We start from the raw sequence: 22,010 nt of genomic DNA on the forward strand, positions 1-22,010 counted from the left end.
TTTTTGGGTTTTGATTATGCTTAAGGGCTTCAATCTTAAGAACTATTCTAACCTTCAAATTCATTAATTTATTAACGAAAATCTTATGTTATTAATAAGAACTATTGTAAGATTTTGCGTATGCGATCATTTGTTAAGCACCTACTCATCATTATTTCTTGTATCCCTATATTTGGTTAATAAACCATTATTGTGTTTACTGGTTTGTTTATTAACAAAAACTTACATGTAATTTAATTTATACAATTTAAACGTTTTTTTGTAAACTTTTACGCATCATACATAAGATTATTTCCTCCAGATAAGTTCGAACCATTATAGTGTATCATACATGTTGTGAGACAACATGAACATCATACAGCAGCAATGGACAGTTGTGATTTTAAAATTATATCGAACAAAACCAGTAAAATAGTGTTCATTGGTACTAAGGACTGAGATCGAAAAAATCTTAACATATATAAATGTTAATAACAATGAAAGCAGATTTTATTTTTTTTATTTGATTGAAATTATTATTACAATTTACAAAAAAAAAATAAACATTTTTATAGTTCTAATCACCTTTTCCGGAAACCCTTACATTAAGGTTTTTGTAGAGCTTTCTGTCACTTTGTTCGAATCTCACTTTTTGCCATATCCGTTTAAAATCTACCTCACTTTAGGACACATTTTATGTGATCTTCAATTCTCTTTTAACAAGAGCCCAATATCTCTTGACTGGCCTTAGCTCCAGACAATTTGGAGGATTTGCCTCTCTTGATACAAATACCACATTATTGTTCTTGTAACTCTAAAGACCTTGTTATGAATTGAAGCATCCTTTATTGTAAATTTCGGTATGTATAGAGCTCTTTGTAACAAATATTTGGCTTCTTTTACCCCAACTGCATATTGCTTGCCATACCAAGAACCTTTTGGTAAAATTTTCTGCTTTTGGGTCCTAAACTTTTCTACAACATTCATTTGAGCATCAGCAACATAAAAAATATTGACCCGGAAGCTGCGAAAAATATGCCAGAGCATACGTTTCGTCATTCATTTGCCGCAGCTGTATTTTTTTTTATAAAACTTGATTTTCATATATTCACATTGAAAAACAACAAATTTACCAATAAACAAGTAAGTAAGTAAGCAAGTATGGCCGGTCAAGCTCGACCATATAATACCTAAGACTAAGTAAAATAGCAAAAACATTTTTCTTTTAAAATTTCAATAATATATATTTTTGAGTGATTTTCGGAAGTGGGCCTTATATGGGGGCTATGACCAATTATGGACCGATCACCATGAAATTAGGTCGTGTGATTTGTGTCTATATGAAAGTTTGCTATGTTGAATTTTGTGAGTATACTAACATTTTTAAGCGATTTATGCACGTTAAAGTGATTTTCGGAAGCGGGTCTATATGGGAGCTATGACTAATTATGGACCGATCGTAACAAAATTTGGTGACATGTATTTTGTATATATACAACTTATTTGGAGCGCAATTTGTGGAGATACATTTATAAATTATACATTTATGACCGATAAAGTCCAAATTCGGAAGGACCTTTGTATGGGGGCTAGGTGAAATAATGGACCGATTTCAGCCAGTTTCAGTAGGCTTGGTCCTTGGGCCGAAAAAATAATATGTACCAAATTTTATCGAAATAACTTCAAAATTGCGACCTGTACTCTGCGCACAAGGTTTACATGGCTCAGTTTAATTGACTCAGAAAGTTATTCTAAGTCGATCGGTATACTTTAAGGTGGGTGTTCGATTAATATTTTTGGGCGTTACATACATCTGCATAAACGCATTATACCCTCCCCACTATGGTGATGTAAGGTATAAAAATGTAAAGGGTCTTTCGATCTTTGACAGTTGATTGTGGCCATATTGTTGAAGCTACATCTGTCGAATTCGCTCTCATTTATTCAATTTGTTTTGCTAAGTCACCACATCAATAATCAATAACAAGCACATTATTCAAATTATTCCAAAAAATCGTGAATGTTCTGGGCTGTCACAGAATTCTATTCTGATCGAAAGTGGAATTATATTAGTATTTTGCTTTTTTACAAAGAGTAAAACTAAAATTTTTGAAATGCAATTGAATTTTGTTTAATATTATTGGGATTTCTTCAAGTTTTAATTAACATCTTTACTTAATTTTTGATTTAATAAGCAAAACATTGCCAATTCAAAATTAAAAAAAATAAAATAATTATTTTTTGGGGATTAACAGAATTAATTGGAATTTATTCGTTCTACATGGAAATTGAAACCATTCTGATACAAATTAGAAAAATTAGAAATCGAGTCAGTTTATCCCTTTGTATTAAATTTTTATCCGATTTTTTTATTTGTATCCAATTACATTTTAAAACCAAATAAATTTTTTAGATATTTAATGAAGTCTACATTCTTAATCATCAAAGCTGGCCATATGTCACGAATAACATATGAAATACAATGTTGTAAACCAGTGAATTCATGTGGTCACACAGGAAATAATCGAGAGGTGTCAAATAGCACGAACTTGTGGCCAATTGAAAGGTACATTTCTCGAAATAAAGTTATCGGTCGCCGTATGGCACGTAGCACCATCCTTTTGAAACCATATCTCGCCCGGATCAATGCCATCCATATTTTCAAACAAAAAATCGTTTTTTGTGGTAACAATTTAAATTGATCATAACGGCTTCATTTTTAAAGAAATAAGGTCCGATGATGCCACTAGCATGTAAACCGCACCATACGGTGCATTTTTCTTGAATGTAATGGAGGGTCTGTTGTGGATTGTCAATTTTATTTATTAACAAACCCGTTAAGCCAAAAATGAGCCTCATGACTGAACAAAATTTTGCAATAAAACAGTCCTCTATAAGTTGCGGGATTCGATGACTGATTTTCAAAGTAAATTTGGATAATTTAGTAGCATTGTTCAAGCGTCAATCTATTAACGATGATTTGCCAGGGTATACTGATCATAAATGTAAAAAAATTAGCGCAATATGACAGTTCGTTTGGCAGTTAAACCTTTCGTAAGTTCTATCGGGGTTAAAAAAACAGTTTTTACTTTTTGGGGTTGCAAATGAAAAATGTGGATATTACAAATGGAATGACAAACTTATACATATATCGTCACCTAAAATACAAAATAACGTAAAAACAAAAATGCCAAAATCGAATGTTTGATAGATAATGATGAATTAGTTAAGAAATTTTCATAATTTGAAAATTTTGTATATAAAACAAAAACAAATTTTTAAAATTTTTTAGTTATGTCTTGTTTAACACAAGAAAACGTTTATTTATTTGTGTGTTTGCTTTATTTTCATATGTAAACTTACCATTAAACAAAGCTACTGCAATGTAAAGCTTTACATTACGTTTGAAAAAATCACAGCATACTTTAGGGCGCTTGTATTTATTCCTATTTTGCACCCTGTTGTGGTTGTGTAAATTTATTAATGCATACTTTAAGGAGGTTTTAAAATAAATAAATTAAAAATCACACCTACTATTAAATTCTGGGCTCCTGGTGTTTCAGCTAAATTTTTCAACCGACAAAAATGGCGACAACGCGACAACAGTGATGGACAAAAACAATCACATGTGTTCAAATAAAAACGTGTTTTTTTAGCATTTTAAATCGGTTTACGAAATTTATAATGAAAATTTTAAATTAAAATTTATAGCAATTTTAATATAATTTAGAAGTTTTTGTTTGGAATTTTTTTGAAATTTGTTTGATGTTGGTAAATTTAATGTTTAAACAATTTTATTTTGGTTTTTTTATCTTTTTCAGTCATTTAGCTGGCCTTATGCGTTTATGTCAAGCCCGTGCCCGCATAGATTTCTCCAGTGAGGTCACCACACTCCATGTACGCGACGTGATATCTCTGGTAAGACAAAGTAATGCCGATATGGCTTTGGGAGATTATGTCGATACAAATGCAGCCACTGGCATCTCAACGGGCAGAGGAGTTGCGGGTAGTCAAGCAAATTTGCGAAAATTCATACAAATGTTGCAAATGCGCTCCAGTGCTTTGGCGCGTCGCATATTTGAGTTTGATGAACTAAAAGATATGGCCCGCCGGGTGGGTATACAGTGTGGTGTAACAAATTTAATAGATATAGTCAATTTACAGGGTATATTATTGAAAAAGGGTCCAAATATGTATGAAGTAATGATGGATTAATAAGAATAAGAACACATATAGTTTTTTTGGTTTTTATTACTTTATTGAATTTTTTTTTTGTTACTTTTTTTTTAATTTTCTTGTAAGTATCCATGTATTTCAAGTATTCGTTTACTTGAAGTTTTTCCTAAAACTTATGTATTAAATATGTATTAATATATAGATTTTAGTTTTATTTAAATTTATTTAATAATATTTATGAACTACCATTACAATGTCTTTTTTTAAACTGTTAATATTATTTTATTTAATTTGGTTTTATTAAATATTTAGATGTGAATTAAGATGTTTTCATTTGTTTTTATTTATTTTTGTTTTGTTCTAATAGTAACTATGGTATTTAATTATGTACTTAGAAAAGATGAGGCTATAAAAATGGTTTAACATATAAAAATTAAAATTGTTGTAATATATTATTTACAATTTCTTTTTGTTGTGTTTTATTTTAACTTTATAAATTGTTTACTTTCAAAATTCGTGCAAATACATGTAGAATTGGTTTTTTAATAAAATTTTCTTGGTTTTTTTAACATTTTGTTTGGTAATTTTTTTTTAATATTTTATTTGGCTTTTATTCCAGTTTGTCAAAATTATTCTAAATTTTAAAAAATATTTTTAATTTTAAATGTTTGTTTGTATATATTTTCTAAATTTTGTGGTTCGTTTCTAAAGTGTAGTAGAAATTATAATATAAAACTAGAGCTAAAAAAAATTCTTTTAAGTTTGAATGTTTATTTATCTTAAATAAATTTTCACTAAAAAGGCAAGTAATTGTTTTATTTTAACATTGTTTAAATTGTTTATTATTACTTATTATGTTTTCTATAATGCAAATAAATATTTTTATAAATATAAGTTAATCAGTCGCTAAACAAAATTATGGAAAATATATCTAAAAAATTTTCTTTATTATAATTAAAATATTTTGATTTTGGTAAAAATGAATTCGTTATATTGATAATCACTTGTGATGTATAGAACTTTGCACATGACTAATAAATAAGTATGTTTATAATTTTTAGAATGAAAACTTAAATATTTTTTGGAAAAATTCAGTTTTATTGATACAAATTTAAAGTAGAAATATGGTAATTAATAATGGAATATTATGTGGGCCAAATTTTCACATCTAGCGCATTTTTCAAGCAACAACAGAATTATTGCTGAAAAAAGTACTCAAAATTTCAATATTATATCAATTACAAAATTGAATCTGTGTAAAACCAAAGAATCCCATTAGTAGTGGATATGGCCCTAAATAAAACCATTTTCTTTCTAATAAAAATTATAGCAAAATTTTGGCAAATAAAAATTAAAAGTTCTATAAACTTTAGTCCCATATTTAATATTAAAATCCGTATTCTTTAGTTGTTTCTCTAAAAATTTTGTTTATAATCTAAATTTCGTGAGTTTAATTTCTAATCTAAGTGCCTTGTTGTGATGTTTTTCCTATATTTCTTTTATTTTATATTTTTTATATGTATTTTGTTTTATAATTATACTTTATATAATGCCTGAGAAATAAACCTTTTATATAATATTAAAATAACTGAAGCTTGCTGTAATAATTAAATATAAACTAAAAATAAAATATGTGTGTTTCTTTTAAAATGTTGTTATGTTTCGAGACAAAGGTACTTTACTTATAAATGTTAAATACTTAATTTAATATACATAAATATATGTTGTTTTGTTTAAATATATAAAAATTATTTGATTTTTTTTTACTTGCATCTTTGTTTTTGTAATAGAGAGGACGTGTGGTTGGCATATATTGCACTAATAATAGTTTTTTGTTTTTTTTTTTGTTTGGACTTTGGCAATGTGATGATGGTTTTTTTCAAAGGAAATGAGGAGCCGCAGAACAAAAGGCACTTTTTTGAAAATTTAAAAATTTTGGTAAATTGATTTTTTCTAGAAGATTTTTCAACCCAAATATTGTAAAAATGACAAAAACTTAATTTGTAAAAAAAATTTGAAAAAGTACCTTTTGTTCTGCAGCTCCTCAAATAAGCTTTAATTAAATTAGGTTCGATTACCTAGTTAATATTTCTATTTCCAACGACTTTGTTTTAACTCCTTCATATTCCGTTTAATTTTTGTCATTTCCGAAGTTTTAATAATTCTGGGGTTATACATCTAAATATTCGAATTACGGAGTAAACCTCCTGATTTTTCGGTTTAATCGATCTTCCACACTTAAAACAAATGGGGAGCATTAACTTCTGAAGAAGCGGTTGGTTGCTACGTTAAAAATTAATGTTTTGTAGTTGACTCGAAGGGCTTGGATAAAATGATTCGAGTGAGGAATAATTTTCCAAAGTAAAGAGGCATTGAGACCAATAGGAATATGTAAGAATTAGAAATAAAAAATATCTTTATATACATATATAATTCTTCTGTACGTGTGTTAGTAACTGAACTCCTCATTAACGGCTGGGCCGATTTCGATGAAATTTGTTGTGTGTGTTTGAGTGGGTCCCTGGATGGTTTAGATTCACAATTGACCTATATAGGTACAATGGGCGTGGCACCTCCCATATGAAGTAAACGTTTATTATTGCATATCTGGAGTACTATTATAGTGAGAGTCTTCAAACTTTGTGTGAGCTATGGCAGAACAACGTTTGCCGGGACAGCTAGTATATAAATAAAAACAAGTTTAGCCTATTCTAGCCGAAAGAGGTGAGGCTTATTAGATGTAGTGACATAGGAATCTTTGAGAATAAAACTAATTCACAAAAGTTACGTTTACTATGTCTGCGTCAGATCTTTAAATTAATTAATTCAACTTAACTAAAATCTCATGATTTAAAAATGTCCACAATTCATTTCATACAACCACTCCCAAAGAAATAATTATTTAGCTTTATTCAAAGCCTTTTATTCTTAATGGAATTAATTCATAATAGAAATTCGTCAATCCTTGAATGACTCAATTTCTGTTAATTCAAATCTAAGCCATATTGAATGAAACAATCCTTTTTCAAATGAATTGAAACTATTTTCTAATTTGTAATAGACTTGAATGAGTTAATCTATATATTTTCTATATCTAAATTGTAATGGATTTGAATTAAAGAAAAAATAATGAAATTATTCGATAAAGAACCAATAAGCATTTTTACAGGAATTAAAGTTGAAAACAAGTGTAATTCAAGCCTTTAATCCAGTGTCAAGCAATTGAATTATAGCTGTATTACACCTTTTGTTTTTGTTTGAAAAATATTGAATTTTTTAAAATATTTTTCAGGTTTAAAACATACATAATTTTGTTAGCATTCTACTCAAATTCCCACAAAACTTAAATCTTGAATCTGTAGGGCTTATTGGGGAATTAATTATATTAAGAAATAAATACAGATTGAAGCTATGTATAAGGAATTAAGCCTATTAATTAAATGCTTTAATGGAATGGTTTAGTGATTTTAAAATTGAATTAATCTGTTTTGAGCATCAGACAAATTTATAATATGTACTTAATCACAAGAATTCTTTGTTTTCTTAATATTTTGTTGCTTATCAATTATTTCTAATAACAGCATCAAATCTTTTGGGGATTGAATTTAACAAACTTTCGCATGTAGATCGGGAAATTGCATACCATATTTCCTGAATTTTCTGCCAAAGTTCTTCCTTGTTTTTCAATTTTTCAGGTCCGAGTTTGTCTTTTACTATTTTCCATAGGATTTAAGTCTGGTTATTGAGACGGCCATTCCATAACATGAATTTTGTTATATAAAAACCATTTTCTGGCAAGACCTGACGTGTGCTTTGGGTCATTATCTTGCTGGAAGAGCCATTTTAAGGGCATATTCCATTCTGCATGTGGCTTTATAACATTCTCCAAAATATTTACTACAATTGCTTATCCATATTTTCTTTAATCCAATAAATTGGACCAACGCAATACCAAGAAAAGCATCCCCCTATAATAATAATATTTCCCCAACCATGTTTAAACGTTTTTGGTTTTTGCCATTTTTTGGACGTCTAACCCATGTCTTATCATCACTGCCAATTAAATTAATGATCGTTTCGTCCGTCCACTACACATTCTGGCCCACACCAATCCTTATGATTGCTCCTGGTTTTAAATGAAATATTGGTAGTGATTCTATTGTAATGTCCGTCACTGTATAAGTTTGTCATTCCGTTTGTAATTACCACAATATAATTTTCCGACCCAATTAAGTATATATATTCTGGATCCTTGCTATTTAAAATTGATCCATAAATGGCTGAGATATAATGAAAAAACAAGGACAACCTCGATTTTTTACCTATATCTGGATTACTAAGTCATTAATATAGAATATGGATACCTAATGATAGATATTTCAAAGACCTTTGTATAGTAAGTTGGACCTACAATGGGTCAAAATCGGAAAAAATAGTTTTTAACTCATTAACTGCCAAAATAAATCCAGCAGCGATAATTAACAAAAAAGTTAATTTTTTTATTCATTGTAAAAGTATGAAAAAATTAAAAAAAAGTAATTTGTACTCAACTGAGTACAGCGGCGTAATACAGGTGGGAAATTTCAAAATATTTTTGTTCAATGCATAATGTTTTTAAACATTTCTTGCATTGCAAGCGAACTCTTGCATGACATAAAAAACTTCTTAATAGATTTTCCAACTTTTTGGGTAAGTAACCTATACCCTAGGAACAATGAAGATGAAAGTCGAGCTTTATTTTCGCGTTTTGGCGTAAATAGGACCTTGTAATGAATCGTCGGAATAAAATTTGATCCATGCTATCGCTGCATAGAGTAAACATATAACCGCCAAGCGTATGTAGTGGCCATATCCTTTACATAGGTAAACAATGCCTCCACCTTTCATACCACGAATGGCAATTTTGTAAAGTGAAATGTACTGGTACAGTTTATCTATACCTCCCATATATTAATTATAAAACTGAAACACCTTTCGTATGTTGACATAAATTACAGCTCCTAATAGCTCAATTGTGTCATAATTTGTTGCCATTGTACAGACGCTATTGTCTTTCCACCTATAGTCATATGAATCCCACTCTTCTTCATTCATTTCTTTCCCAAATCTTAATGGAAACTTTTTTGTTCCGTTCTCTCAAATTTTGCCAATCGCACAAATTCTTTTTTCCTTGAGATCAACCAAGATAATAATACAACTAGTAAAAAAGTTATCAATAAAATACCTCTCCTTTTTCTCAGGTATTTTTTTACTACTTTTAACCCTAGGGGATTAATAAAATTAAAAAATATAAATCGTAAGTGTAGCAATATCCGTTTTTGACATTGAATTTAACGAAATTTCCTTGCCAATATCTTTATCATAAGACCACTATAAATCCTCTCTGGGTTATTTGTTATATCAAATCAATATCAGTACACCCATACATATTTTTAAGTCAAGTCTAAAAACCTCAATGTTGCCTGTCACATCTCTGGGTAAGTTGTCAGCTGTCATGTTCTCATCACCACCTTCTTCTTCATCTGTTAATTGATTGCGAAATCATAGAAAGAATCACTGTCACTATCTTCCAATATTGCTTTTATATTTCTGTAAACATAACAGTGTTGGCAAAATTTGTATATGGATTCCGCCACTGTACTCAATTGAGTACTGTTATATTTAAAATAGGATAACTTTGTAAAAGTAAATGGCAGACAATTTATTTTTACATATTTTATAAATATAAATGTTTTCTTTTAGAAAATAAAATAAAAAATAAATTAGCAACACAGTAAAAACGGAAAATCTGTGCTTATCTCGCCACACCAATTTTCTTTAAGTTTAAAAGTCTATTTTTTGACAGCTGATACGTATAAAGTAAGATTTTTTGTATTAGTTTAGCGGAAACAGGCTCTTTTTAAGATAAATACGAGAAAAAAATCACAAAAACTTTTAAAATTTTAAAAATATCGCCTAATATTTATGTGTACTCAATTGAGTACCACGGCGCCAAATGTGTTAACCCGAATTTTTTTTGTTTTTTTCACAAAAAGTTTTTTTTTCGCTAAATATTGAAAAACAAAACAAAAAATTTTTAAATATAAAAAATTTAAAAAAAAACAATTCGAAAAATTTTTTTTTTTCAAAAAAGGAAAAAACAACTTTGGAAAAAAAATTAATTTTGTTTACCTAAAAATATTTAAAAGTTTTATTTTGGAGTATAATTTGGTAAAGGTATATAAGATTCGGCACAGCCGAATATAACTCTCTTACTTGTTTTTTTTATTTTTGAGATTCTCTTATTCAATATCGAATAAAATGTAGTTCGAAATTAATTTCGATTACGAGAATTTGCCCCCTGATTGATTTGTGAGAAAGGGGTGATATCGAAAGTAGAATGTATATTGTTTCTTTTGAAATATATAAGTATGTAAACATTAAGAATGTATCAATATTATAAATACATTATTTGAATTTTAAATAAACATCAAACTAATAATACATATAAATCAAATCAACCAATTATAAAAAAAATCAAACCCATTCCAAACATCTTACAAACCATCATCACATTTTGCCAAATTTAATTGCATTTTTTCAACTCAAGCTAAACATTTGTTTTTGTTTTCTAATTTACAGCAAATCATTAAAAATGATTACTATTTTCTTATTATAAAATAATAAAAAACAGCAAACGGAAAACAAAAACCAAATCTAAATCATAAAATTATAATAAAATACTGTAGTAAAATTTAAAATTATATTTAAAAAAGAAAGCTATTGTTGTATTTAAAAAAAAGACTGTAGTTAAAAAGTTGGAATGATTAAAAAGAAATATGTTTGTAAGATTAGTAATTGTTGGTATTGTATTGTATTTGGAAAGAAAAAAGTAATAGTAGTAGTAGTTATAAATACAATTTAAAATAAAATTTGTACCTATTTGTAGTAAATGTATGTTTATGTCTATGGAAAAAAAATAAAGGGAACAATAGTCATAAAAAAACTCAGTCTGAATTAATTAAAGCTGTTTAAAAAACATAAAAATTATAAATCAGTCAAAATTATAGAAATTATACAACAAGGTAAATAAAATAAATAATATGAGATTCTTAGAAAATATACAAATAATAAATTAAATTTATAATTAAAAAATAAACTAAACAAAATGCCCTTTAAACTTTTAAATAAATGATTACATATAATAAATTAGGTTTTGTTTCGTTTTTTTTTGTTTGCTTTTAAAAATCTAAGTTTTAAAAGTAACATTAAACGTTAAAATTTCCATGGGCTTAAGAGTGATGTCATTAAAGGATTTCAAAAGTTTACGTTGTTGTGATGTTAACATGCCAGTTAAACTGGTCGTTTCTAAACTATGCAAATGCAATTTATTAAAACTTACTTTACCCAGACCCTTTTTATTAAGTGGACATACATTCGATAAATCTACCATTTTACTGTGTACCGCACAATCGTAACCCTGGCGCTGTAATACCATGAGAGCCGATGAAGAGGGGAACAATTGTAATTGCTCTTCGGAGAGGGTGCGGAAATTTAACAGATGCACATCACAGGGCCAGGAGCCATGGTCCAAGAGCAATGCTCGGGATTTTAATTGTGGTGGATTATCGAAGTTTTCCACAAAATAAGTGGTGGGAGGATAACGTAAACCATTCGCCAGATAGTTGGTTAGCAAACTGGGTACTTGATATGTATTGTGTTTTGCAGTGGCGGTAGGCATATCCTCTATAAGTACCCAGAATTTGTGACGTGTTAGACGACTGTCTACAATACCCTCACCCATGCCGCGATAGTCATCATATAAAGTACGTCTATCTAACATTACCTCTAGTTGGCCGGGTTCATAGCTGGCTGCTCCTTGGGCATGTGTGGTCAATAAAGTAAATCTTACTTTGTCATCTTGCATAAAGGCGGCCGTAGTAATGGGGAAATAATTACCTTCAATGCCAATTGAAGGAACCTTAGTACGTCTAAAAAAAAAACAAAGAAACATATTTTAATTTGTATATCTTAAACAATACTCATAACTCCCTTTACCTGTGATATTGGAAACCATTTTGATCTGTATAAAATTCCGGCAATTCCGGTATAGTATCACCTTCCTTCAGAGTATCCTTATTTACCGGAGCTATATTATCCACATCGGTTACAAAACGCATAAACAATTCGGTTTCTCTATTCTTGGGCGGTGGTTCAAAATCTATATCATTTTCTATATAAATGGCCGCATCTAGATGGGTCTTTGTATTGAAAATTCTTACAGTATGGGCCAGGAATGGACCATAGATAACCGTAACATCACTGGCTATGGGACCAGATGTTATAATAATACGTTTATCTTCATACTGTTCGAGTACATCTTTTTCCGCTTCACTTTGTTCGGGATCAGTTTTGAACAGATAGGCGCCCGAATGGAACTGAGCACTACGATAGGCAGCAAATTTAATCGCACACTGCATGGGATTGAGGAGCTGTTGATTGGGTCCTTTACGTGTTATTGTCTTCATGAAGCCGTTCTTTTCGTCGAATAGCAAACGCATGAAATTATTCTCGAGCTGTACATCGCCTGGATGAGAGGAGAGAAGATAAATATAAGTTTAAGGCTGATATTTTGAATACAAAGATCTATATTCCATAACCCCCCGTCTATACTTGACAAATATTTATCATAACAATAAATGACAATTTTGTCATAACGAAGCATTAATACTAATAAATTGAGACTATAATTGATAATTTTTTATCTTAACAACCATTTTGACGTTTATCATGATAAAAATTTATCAAGTACAAGGGGTAATGAACGTAAACAAGAAATTCCAGATATTACTAAAAAAAAATATTTCCATTTCATTGCAATGTTTGCAATAATTTACAATAGCAAAATTATGGCAGAATATCAGGGGCCTATTTCACTAAACTACAATTCTACAAGTTTACAAGTTACAATCACAAGTCTAATTCTTACAAGTGCTGATGAATTGTGTTTCAATAAAATTTTCACAACACTTGTAGCTTTTTGCACTTGTAAACTACAATTAAGCTACGTACACACTGTTGTCAGATTGCCAGGAACATGCTCAGAAAATGGTTAACACAACCATGAGAACTTATGTTGAAACACATGGGTGTTAACCATTTATTGAACATTTTATGACAATATTGTAAGATTACGAACCGTGTATACGTAGCTTTACAAGTTCTTGTACATATATATTGTCATATTAATTTTACAATTCTTATTTATTATTACTCAAAATGCTAAAATATCCTATAAACACGCAAATATTTCAATAATATTTCTTATATAAAAAATATTTTTTTTTAAAATTTAAAAAAAAAATTAAAATAACAATTCGAAAAATATTTTTTTCCAAAAAATGAAAAAAACAACTTTGGAAAAAAAATTTGTTTACCTTAAAAATTTTAAAATTTGTATTTTGAAGTATAATTTGGTGAAGAGAATATAGCTCTCTTACTTGTTTATACCCAATCTATCGGAAAATGTGCGGGGACTGATAAAAATAAATACTTTTGCAATTTTGGGTACTAATTTAGGCAAAACAAAAAAACAAGTAAGAAAGTATAGTCTGTGAAGCCCGACCATATGATACCCTACATCAATCGCCTTAAAATTAGGTGGCATAACTTCTGTATATATGAAACCTATTTAATAGTAAACAAAATAAATAAATCGTTACTTTAATATAGAAAGCCCCTAATTCGTGTTTTTTATAAGCCCAGATTTTTGATTATTTCGATAAATGGTCCAATCATATATCATATTTAGCAAAAAAATCTCGATCCCTAACACGAGTTAGGGCCTTTCTATATTAAGGTAACCAAATCCTAATTAATATTAAAAATTTTGGATTTAGCTTAGAACTAATTTTAGCAGAAAATTAAAAATTTTCCGCCGCTCATTGATATTTAAAATCGAGAAAATCGGCCCACAAATGGCCGAGATTTTTGGCCTATTTTTGATCTATATTTGGATTAGTCATTAATATAGACAATATGGATATCTAATGATAGATCTTTCAAAGTCCATAGCATTGTATACAATGGATCAAAATCGGGAAAAATATTTTTTAAACTGATTTTTTTTTTTAACAAAATTTTTATTTTTTTTTGTCATAAATAATAAATTTAAAAAAAATGGAATTTTTGTTTAAATTTTGAAAAAAAAAATTTTAAATTTTGTTTAACTAAAAATATTTAAAATTTGTTTGTCATAAATTAATAAATTTAAAAAAAATTGGAAAAAAAATGGAATTTTTTTTTAAAAAAATTCCAAATTTTTATCTGGACCTACAATGGGTCAAAATCGGGAAAAATATTTTTTAACACGAATTTTTTTAACAAAAAATTTTTTTTTGTCATAAATAATAAATTTAAAAAAATTGGAATTTTGTAAAAACAAAAATTTTAATTTTGTTATATTAAATATATTTAAAATTTTTTTGTCATAAATTAATAAATTCAAAAAAATTGGAAACAAAATTTAAGAAACAACAATTACCAAAAAAATTGGATTTTTTTTAAATTTTGTTTAGCTAAAAATATTTAAAATTTGTATTTTAAAATATAATTTGGTGATGGTTATATAAGAATCGGAACAGCCGAATATAGTTCTTGTTTTAATCCATTTTATTTAAATATTTGCAAAAAGTTATGATAGCGAAATTGCTCACTCTAAAAAGATGTCGGACTATCAGCATCGATGTAGCATTTGTTTTCATATACCAAATTTTTATACATAAAAAAACAAAAAACGTCCACTCACCTGGTGGTTTCGATTTGACAACAAATTCCTCCTTCGTCAGTGGTGCTTCCGTTGTACCCTCCACATTATCCGAACATTCATCACAGTATATTGAAGACATGAAACGTTTATAATTCACCTCATCCACTACCACTTTATACGAAGTCAACGACAATGCATCCAATTCTGCCACAAACATAACCTCATACTGCCGCTTAGATATACGAATGCGTGACGAACTGCTGGAACCCATCATACCCATGCCCATTTCATAGGGATCGGTAATATTCCATACCGGATTAATTTGTACATTTCTCAACTCCACACCCAATTCATTGACGATTTTTATGTAGGGTGTAGTAGTGCGTATGGTTAAAGCCTCTATACGTTTGTGGGTTAAAGGATTGAAGACAACAAATGAAGCCGATTTACCATCGGCCGAGGAAGAAGTAAACTCAATGGAGAAATCACTGGTTTGTCCGAAAGAGGCCGTCAGCGGTATGGGTGTTTTGCGTGGTAATTTACTGAAATTGTCTCTTTCCAATTCACTCAAAAGGAAATTATGCCGTTGGCTACCATTTTGTATGAGCAATTCAATGGTGGATTCTTGCATTCTCACCACATCCTGTAAACTTTCGAACAAACGCATGCCATAGTCTCGCATTACAGCTGCCTTTGAGGTGCCCGTTATGGCGTCATGATGTTGAAATAGCCCTAAATTACGTCGTGCATGTATCATTTTCTCATAGTTTTTTTCAAAGATTTTAATGGCATTCTCGTTATGTTGCTGGCGTGCTGTGTTATAAGCCAAGGTAAACAGTATTTCTGCTATCCTAAGATTTTGTTCCAAATCAGCACTAAGAATTTTATACGAAGGCCTAGTTGTGAAATAACCAGACCAATAGGCAGGCCTACCTTCAGAGAAAATATCAGAATACACGAAAAAGTCTCCTTTGAAAGTGGGAAATTCTTTGGTTCGCTTTTTAATTTCAGAAAAATAGTCCTTGGGCGTACCAAATGCAATGTCCACATTGTATAAACGTTTGTTGGCCATTATATGATCGATTAGTTTTTTATAATTCGTATATTGTTGATCAACTTCCCGCTCTTTGTTATACCGGAAATCATCACCCACTGGTATAAGAGCCACATTGTGAGGAAACAAGGAAGCTGTACGCGAATATTGTTCCAATAATAATTGAGCTTTCTCCTCGATATTTTCATCTGTTATAAATTGGGCTTTAATAGAGTATTCGGTGTATTCTCCGGGGATTTTACGAAAATCAAAATTTAAACATATAAAAGGATGTGGACCACAAGAACCCTTAATCGAATAGATGTCGAAAGGCATATTATGTGTCAACAATCTACCTCTTTTGTTGCTTTCCTCTTCTTGTAATTTCCAATATGGTGTCCACATGAAATCACCCTTCTGCTGCCTAGCAAACCATTGTTTCCAGGCATAATGTATACGTTGTATTATGGCTCCCTCGAAATTACTACCCGACAGCAAGTACGGCACTGTGCTACCATGACCAAATGGATCTATGGACCAGCCTACGGTTGGAGTTACATTTAAATTATTCTTTAGCCATTGATGTCCCTCGATTAGTTGATCCAACATGGCGTAAAGATGAACATTAGCCTCATCTGTCATTACCCAGCCACCTGTGGTGATTTCTAATCTACCCGAATCGATAAGTCTTTTCAAGGCCCGTTGTTTGGTGGGGTGGGCTTGATCCCACCACAATTGTAAGAAACTTATTTCAGACCATATAAAGGTCATATCGGTATATTCTTGCATTTTGGTGACCATTAAATTTAAAATTTGCCTCGAATCGCTTTGGAAATAATTGACGAAAGTTTTCAACCAACCGGGATCGTTGTGGGAATGTGGCACTACAATGACCTGGAAGGAAGTAGGAACAAAATAGAAAATGTTTTAAATAGCCTGACAGCCTGATTCACCAAATAATAACCAAGTCAAAATATCGTTGTTAATTTTGTTCTTTGATATAACATTTATCAACTTAATCACCTTTTAGAAATGCTTATAATTTTGTAATTAAATTTAAATTCACACACCAAAAAAAAAGCTTTAAATCTTTATGCATAATTACCTTTAATGGTGGTCGTTGCTTATCTTTTTTCTGCGCTTCAAAACGTTCTTCGAAACCTCTATCCCAATACTCCTTGGTACGTATCCATTCCGGCTGTTTTGGTGGAAATTATAACGAAAAAAAAAACAGAACAAAGAATTAAAAAAACAAAAGAAAATAAACATAATAATTCAAAAATATGCTCAACATAAAAATTGTTATCGTTAAATGTAATTTTTTTTCACAATTTGTTTCTTTTTCGTACTACACCATTTCCAATTGTATTTCAGATGTTTCAGATTATTAGGTAAGGTGACATAAAAATGATTTTTTCTAATTTTTAACTTTTATTTTGAAATTTTTGTACAATATATGTATGCTAGCTTAATCCGTTGCGCTTTTCAAGAGAACAAAGTTTGAAGAATCTTGCAATTAAAGTTCTCAAGATATTTAGAAATAAAAATTTTCTTTGTATAGTAGGGTGACTCACCCCCTGTTCTGACTCCTCCAATTTTTGTTAGAATCGTGTAAAGTTTGAAGACTTTCATAATTATAGTTCTCTAGATATTCAAAAATAACTATTAACTTCGTATGGGTGGTGCCACGCCCACTAATCCAATCCACAACATTTTCAGGCAAACTGTTTAATATAATAATCCTTCATATTTTTTATTAAACTTCATGTCGTAATATTAAATTGATTCATCTAAATTATAGTACTTCAGATATTCGAAAATAACTATTTACTTTGTATGATAGGTGCTATGTTGCTTACTTGGGTAAGCAACCGACTGTTCATAGTGGAACAGTCGGTCGAATGGCGATCGCCTCTATATCTAATATTCATTGACTTCGAGAAATCATTCGATACTCTCAATCACAATGTGATTTGGAAAGCCCTTGAATGTAAAGGAGTCCCACAGAAAATTATTCAGCTCGCCAAGAGTATGTACATCAATGCAAGCTGTCGCATTCAGCACGAAGGAAAGCTTAGCAGAAAGATTACCGTTGGTACAGGGTTGTGGGTGTCACCACTGTTATTTAATATTGTGTTAGATATTGTTATGACCCAGGCTATGTCGGATAATATAGGGATCGTATGGGGACTTCGAGACCGATTAGATGATCTGGAATATGCTGATGATATCTGCCTTCTCTCTCATCGGTACTCTGACATGACCATCAAATTACAACGTCTCACAGAGTTTGCTAAGAACGCTGGTCTCAGGATAAACATTGGCAAAACTAAAGTGATGCGAATTAACACAGATGTCGCAAATAACTTTAGAGAGACCATGGAGGAGGTTGACTCATTCTGTTACCTTGGCGCTATTCTCACAACATCCGGTGGCTCAGGTGCAGATATTGCCCATCGTATAAAAAAGGCGACGCAAGCCTATGGCCAACTCAATAAGATATGGAATTCTCCAATTCTCTCTCGCCGTGTCAAAATTAATCTATTTAATTCAAATGTTCGATCTACATTACTTTATGGCTGCGAAACGTGGAATGCTGCCCCTCGTGATATGAATGCCCTGCAAGTTTTTACAAACAAATGCCTTAGAAGAATTCTTCGAGTATTTTGGCCACATACTATGTCAAACAACAGATTATGGCATCTAACGAACCAGTTACCTATAACGGTTGAAATACAAAGGCGAAAATGGAACTGGGTAGGTCACACCATACGTAAGCCAAGCTCAGATATTGCTAGAACTGCTATTGAGTGGAACCCGCAAGGCAGCCGCAGAAGAGGACTTCCAGCTCATACGTGGCGCAGACAAATTGAGATCGATGCTACAAACATGCATACTAGCTGGAATGAAATTATAAACATCGCTATGAACAGATCCAGATGGAAAAACTTTGTTAATACCCTATGCTCCTTGTAGGAACGACGGGAATATATATAGGTGCCACGCCCACTAATTCAATACCGCCCATTTTCATTCAAACTCCCTATAGTGATAAGTAATCGATTCATACAAAGTTTAGATACTTTTACGAATATAGTTCTCCAAATATTCAAAATAACTATTTACTTTGTATGGGAGATGCCACACCCCCTGATCTGATCCGTCTCATTTTTGGTTAGACTACATGCACTGATAAGAAATTGGCTCGTATAAAGTTTGAAGACTGTCACAACTATAGGTCTGCAGATATTCGAAAATAACTATTTACTTTGTACGCCCATTTATCCAATTCCGCCAAGATGCGCCAAATGGTAAAAAAGTGAATTCTTCGAAGTTTTGCGTCTGTCACATTTATAGTTAACCATATATTCTATTCGATTTGTATGGGAGGTGCCACGCCCACTTGATATACAGTAAAATACAGTAAAAATTTCAATATAATCGCTCCAGTAGTTTAGGCTCCTATAAGACACAGACAAACAAACAAATAAATAAACATATATTAATTTGTCTAGGTATAGCAAAATGTGGACGAGTGTTGTCATGATGGAATACGTATTACAGATTCATGTCTGGCCGCATATTCTGGGTGTTTTTCGGCCAATGATCGCTTCAAACAAATCAGTTGTATTCGGTACGGGTTCCCAGTGATGGTTACGCCAGATTTCAGCAACTCATAATAGATAGGACCCTTCTGGTACCACCATATCTTCCAATTCTTGGTCTTCAAACTTTGTTGGCTGGCCTAAGCGATCTTTGTCTTTCGTGTCAAACTACCCACACACAAACAATAACAGATATGTACCCTTCAAAATGACATATAAGTAATTAAAAACAAAACCCGAGTTCAAAAGATACGCCATCTATTGTAAATCCCGTATTTTTAAGTTATACACCCGATTCTGAAATGTAATTAGAAAATTCTGAAATATAATTAAAAAATTCTGATTTTCAATTAGAAATTGTTGAAAATTTCTGAAATTCAATTGGAATATTTTGAAATAGAATTTGCAAAGTCTTATTAAATTCTGAATTCAATTCGAAATTTCTGAAAAACAATTTGAAACTTCTGAAAAACAATTGGAAATGGTGTAGTGAGTATTTACCTGAAAATCAAATTTAGCATATTCCTCTTGGGCTGTAATATTCGTATCACTCTCATCTAGAATGTAACATTTATCGCCCCATTGAGGATTATTGACATACATGCCAGAGGCATAAGTAGTACTGCTGCCACTGCCACTTGTGCTACCACTGCCAACACCATCACCTGCTAGTCCCCCTCCATTGCCAGCTGTTATGGTGCCAGTCTGTAAAGCTGGGTCATTGCTATATAATGCAGCTTTGGCTATCAATTTATGTGGCTGCTGTTGTTGTCTGTATGAGGCTGAAGCTGTATTATCTTCATTGTCGTTGTATTTCATTTTATGAGCTGATGCATAATTTTTATTATAATGTTGTTGTTGTTGCTGCAGCTGCACTGAGCCACTGCCACCATTCGCTGATGCTATTAAAGTGGCCTGCTGCTGTTGCTGTCCTGTTAATAAACTGGCCTGTAGGGGATCTTTGGGCTGTATAGATGGTTGACCCATAGAGATATAGTAGAGGCATAGCAGAATTGTTATAAAAGCCGATAGTAAACCAATACAACGTGCAGAACCACGTCGAAAAATTTTAAATGTCATGCTGTTTATTTGTTGGTTTCAATGGTTGGCTGGCTGGCTGGTTGGTTGACCGCTGTTCGTTCACTTTGCTCGTGTTTGGTTGGTTTTGGTTGTACTCTCTCTCAACTTTAATTTTTGGATTCAATTTTCAAAAAGGATTAAATTCTTCTTCTTTTTTTACCGTGGGGGTTATTTGAGAAGAATTCGTTGAACACCAAACAAAAAAAAAATAATAAAGAGTATTCGATATCGTTATTTTATTTGTTATATATTGACTGTGTTTATGTGTGAGATTTTTATTTATTTTTTTTTTGCTCAAAGCCCTGTAAATTTGGAGTTTGTATTTGTTGTTCTACAAATACAACAAGGGCTTTATGTCAATCTTAAAAACTAATTTAACTGCATGTCAGCCATGTCCAGAGAATCTTAGCAGTTGGTTTTTTTCTGATTTCTCTTTATTTATTTTTTTTTCTTATACCGACTGTTTGTCTTTTATTTTATTTTGGTATGTTTCTTTTCTTGTTAATTGTATTTTGCGGTTTGCTTTTTTTTTAAACTTGTATGTTTTTTTTCATGTCAGATATCAGCTACCGTCGCATCTTTAGAACCTTTTTTGCTGCTGTTGTCGTTGTGGTTGTTATTATTGGCTTTGGGAAATCTGAAAGAAGAAAATAACAAACAAACAATTAAAGTTAATTTGAAATGATTTTGCAGAAATTATTTGTATTTTGAATTATAAATTAAGATGCATTTCTTTATTAATACAAAACAAAGGACTTTAGGCCTTTTTGTGGTTGAATTTGTAAGGGTTTAATGATAGTTTGGCAAATAATTTAAAGTATAATGTCAATTTTATAGATCAGTGTGTTAATTTTCAATTTAGCGCTTTACGCGCTATATTTAACATTTTTCAGTCAGCGCATTTTTGGAAAAACGTGCTAGATTGGCGTGTTTAACTTTAATGTCTTTTTAACTACTAAGGTAGTTGGTAAATCAGCTCTGTGTTGACCACTTTCAACACAGAGCTGATTCTTTTTCTTCTTTTAGATATGCGAAAGATATGATACTAGGGCGGGTCATTAAGCGCGCGACTTTTTGATTGAAACACAGGTTTTTGTCTAAAAAAATAATTTTATTGTTCAACATAGTCTCCTTTAAGCTCTATACACTTTGTCCAACGTTTCAACAACTTTTGTATGCTTTCCAAATAATTAGATTTGTCGAGGACATCAAAATAGGCATTTGTTTGTGAGATGATTTCATCGGTGGAGTCAAGTCTCTATCCGCCGAGCCTTTCCCTTCAGGTTTGACCAAAAGCATTCGTTTTTTCAAATCATTATTAAATCGATCCATAGGGCTTTCTATAAGGAGCATAGGGCTCCAAACTTGAGATTTCGGCCATCAGTTGGTT

The 22,010-nt window shown here is 30.9% G+C and overlaps 2 protein-coding genes across 2 annotated transcripts in view; one reads left to right on the forward strand and one right to left on the reverse strand.

Moving 5' to 3' along the window:
* Nucleotides 1-4,397, forward strand: part of rec (recombination-defective) — a 38,069-nt gene extending 33,672 nt beyond the window's left edge. The window contains exon 5 of the mRNA XM_065499184.1: nucleotides 3,801-4,397. Within this exon, the coding sequence (XP_065355256.1) occupies nucleotides 3,801-4,194 (394 nt within the window). The 3' untranslated portion in view covers nucleotides 4,195-4,397. The remainder of the gene's footprint in view (nucleotides 1-3,800) is intronic.
* A 6,967-nt stretch (nucleotides 4,398-11,364) lies between these two features.
* On the reverse strand, nucleotides 11,365-21,255 carry alpha-Man-IIb (alpha-Mannosidase class II b). The gene is made up of 5 exons (XM_065499256.1): nucleotides 20,042-21,255; nucleotides 17,041-17,133; nucleotides 14,942-16,829; nucleotides 12,193-12,721; nucleotides 11,365-12,125 (listed from the first exon to the last, which is right to left on the reverse strand). Exons 1-5 carry the CDS (start codon nucleotides 20,618-20,620, stop codon nucleotides 11,384-11,386), a joined length of 3,831 nt encoding a protein of 1,276 aa, XP_065355328.1. The 5' UTR covers nucleotides 20,621-21,255; the 3' UTR covers nucleotides 11,365-11,383.
* Between the last annotated feature and the right edge of the window lie 755 nt (nucleotides 21,256-22,010).

This window comes from Calliphora vicina, chromosome 1 (genome assembly GCF_958450345.1).
Source record: "Calliphora vicina chromosome 1, idCalVici1.1, whole genome shotgun sequence".
In the NCBI taxonomy this organism is placed as follows: Eukaryota; Metazoa; Arthropoda; class Insecta; order Diptera; family Calliphoridae; genus Calliphora; species Calliphora vicina.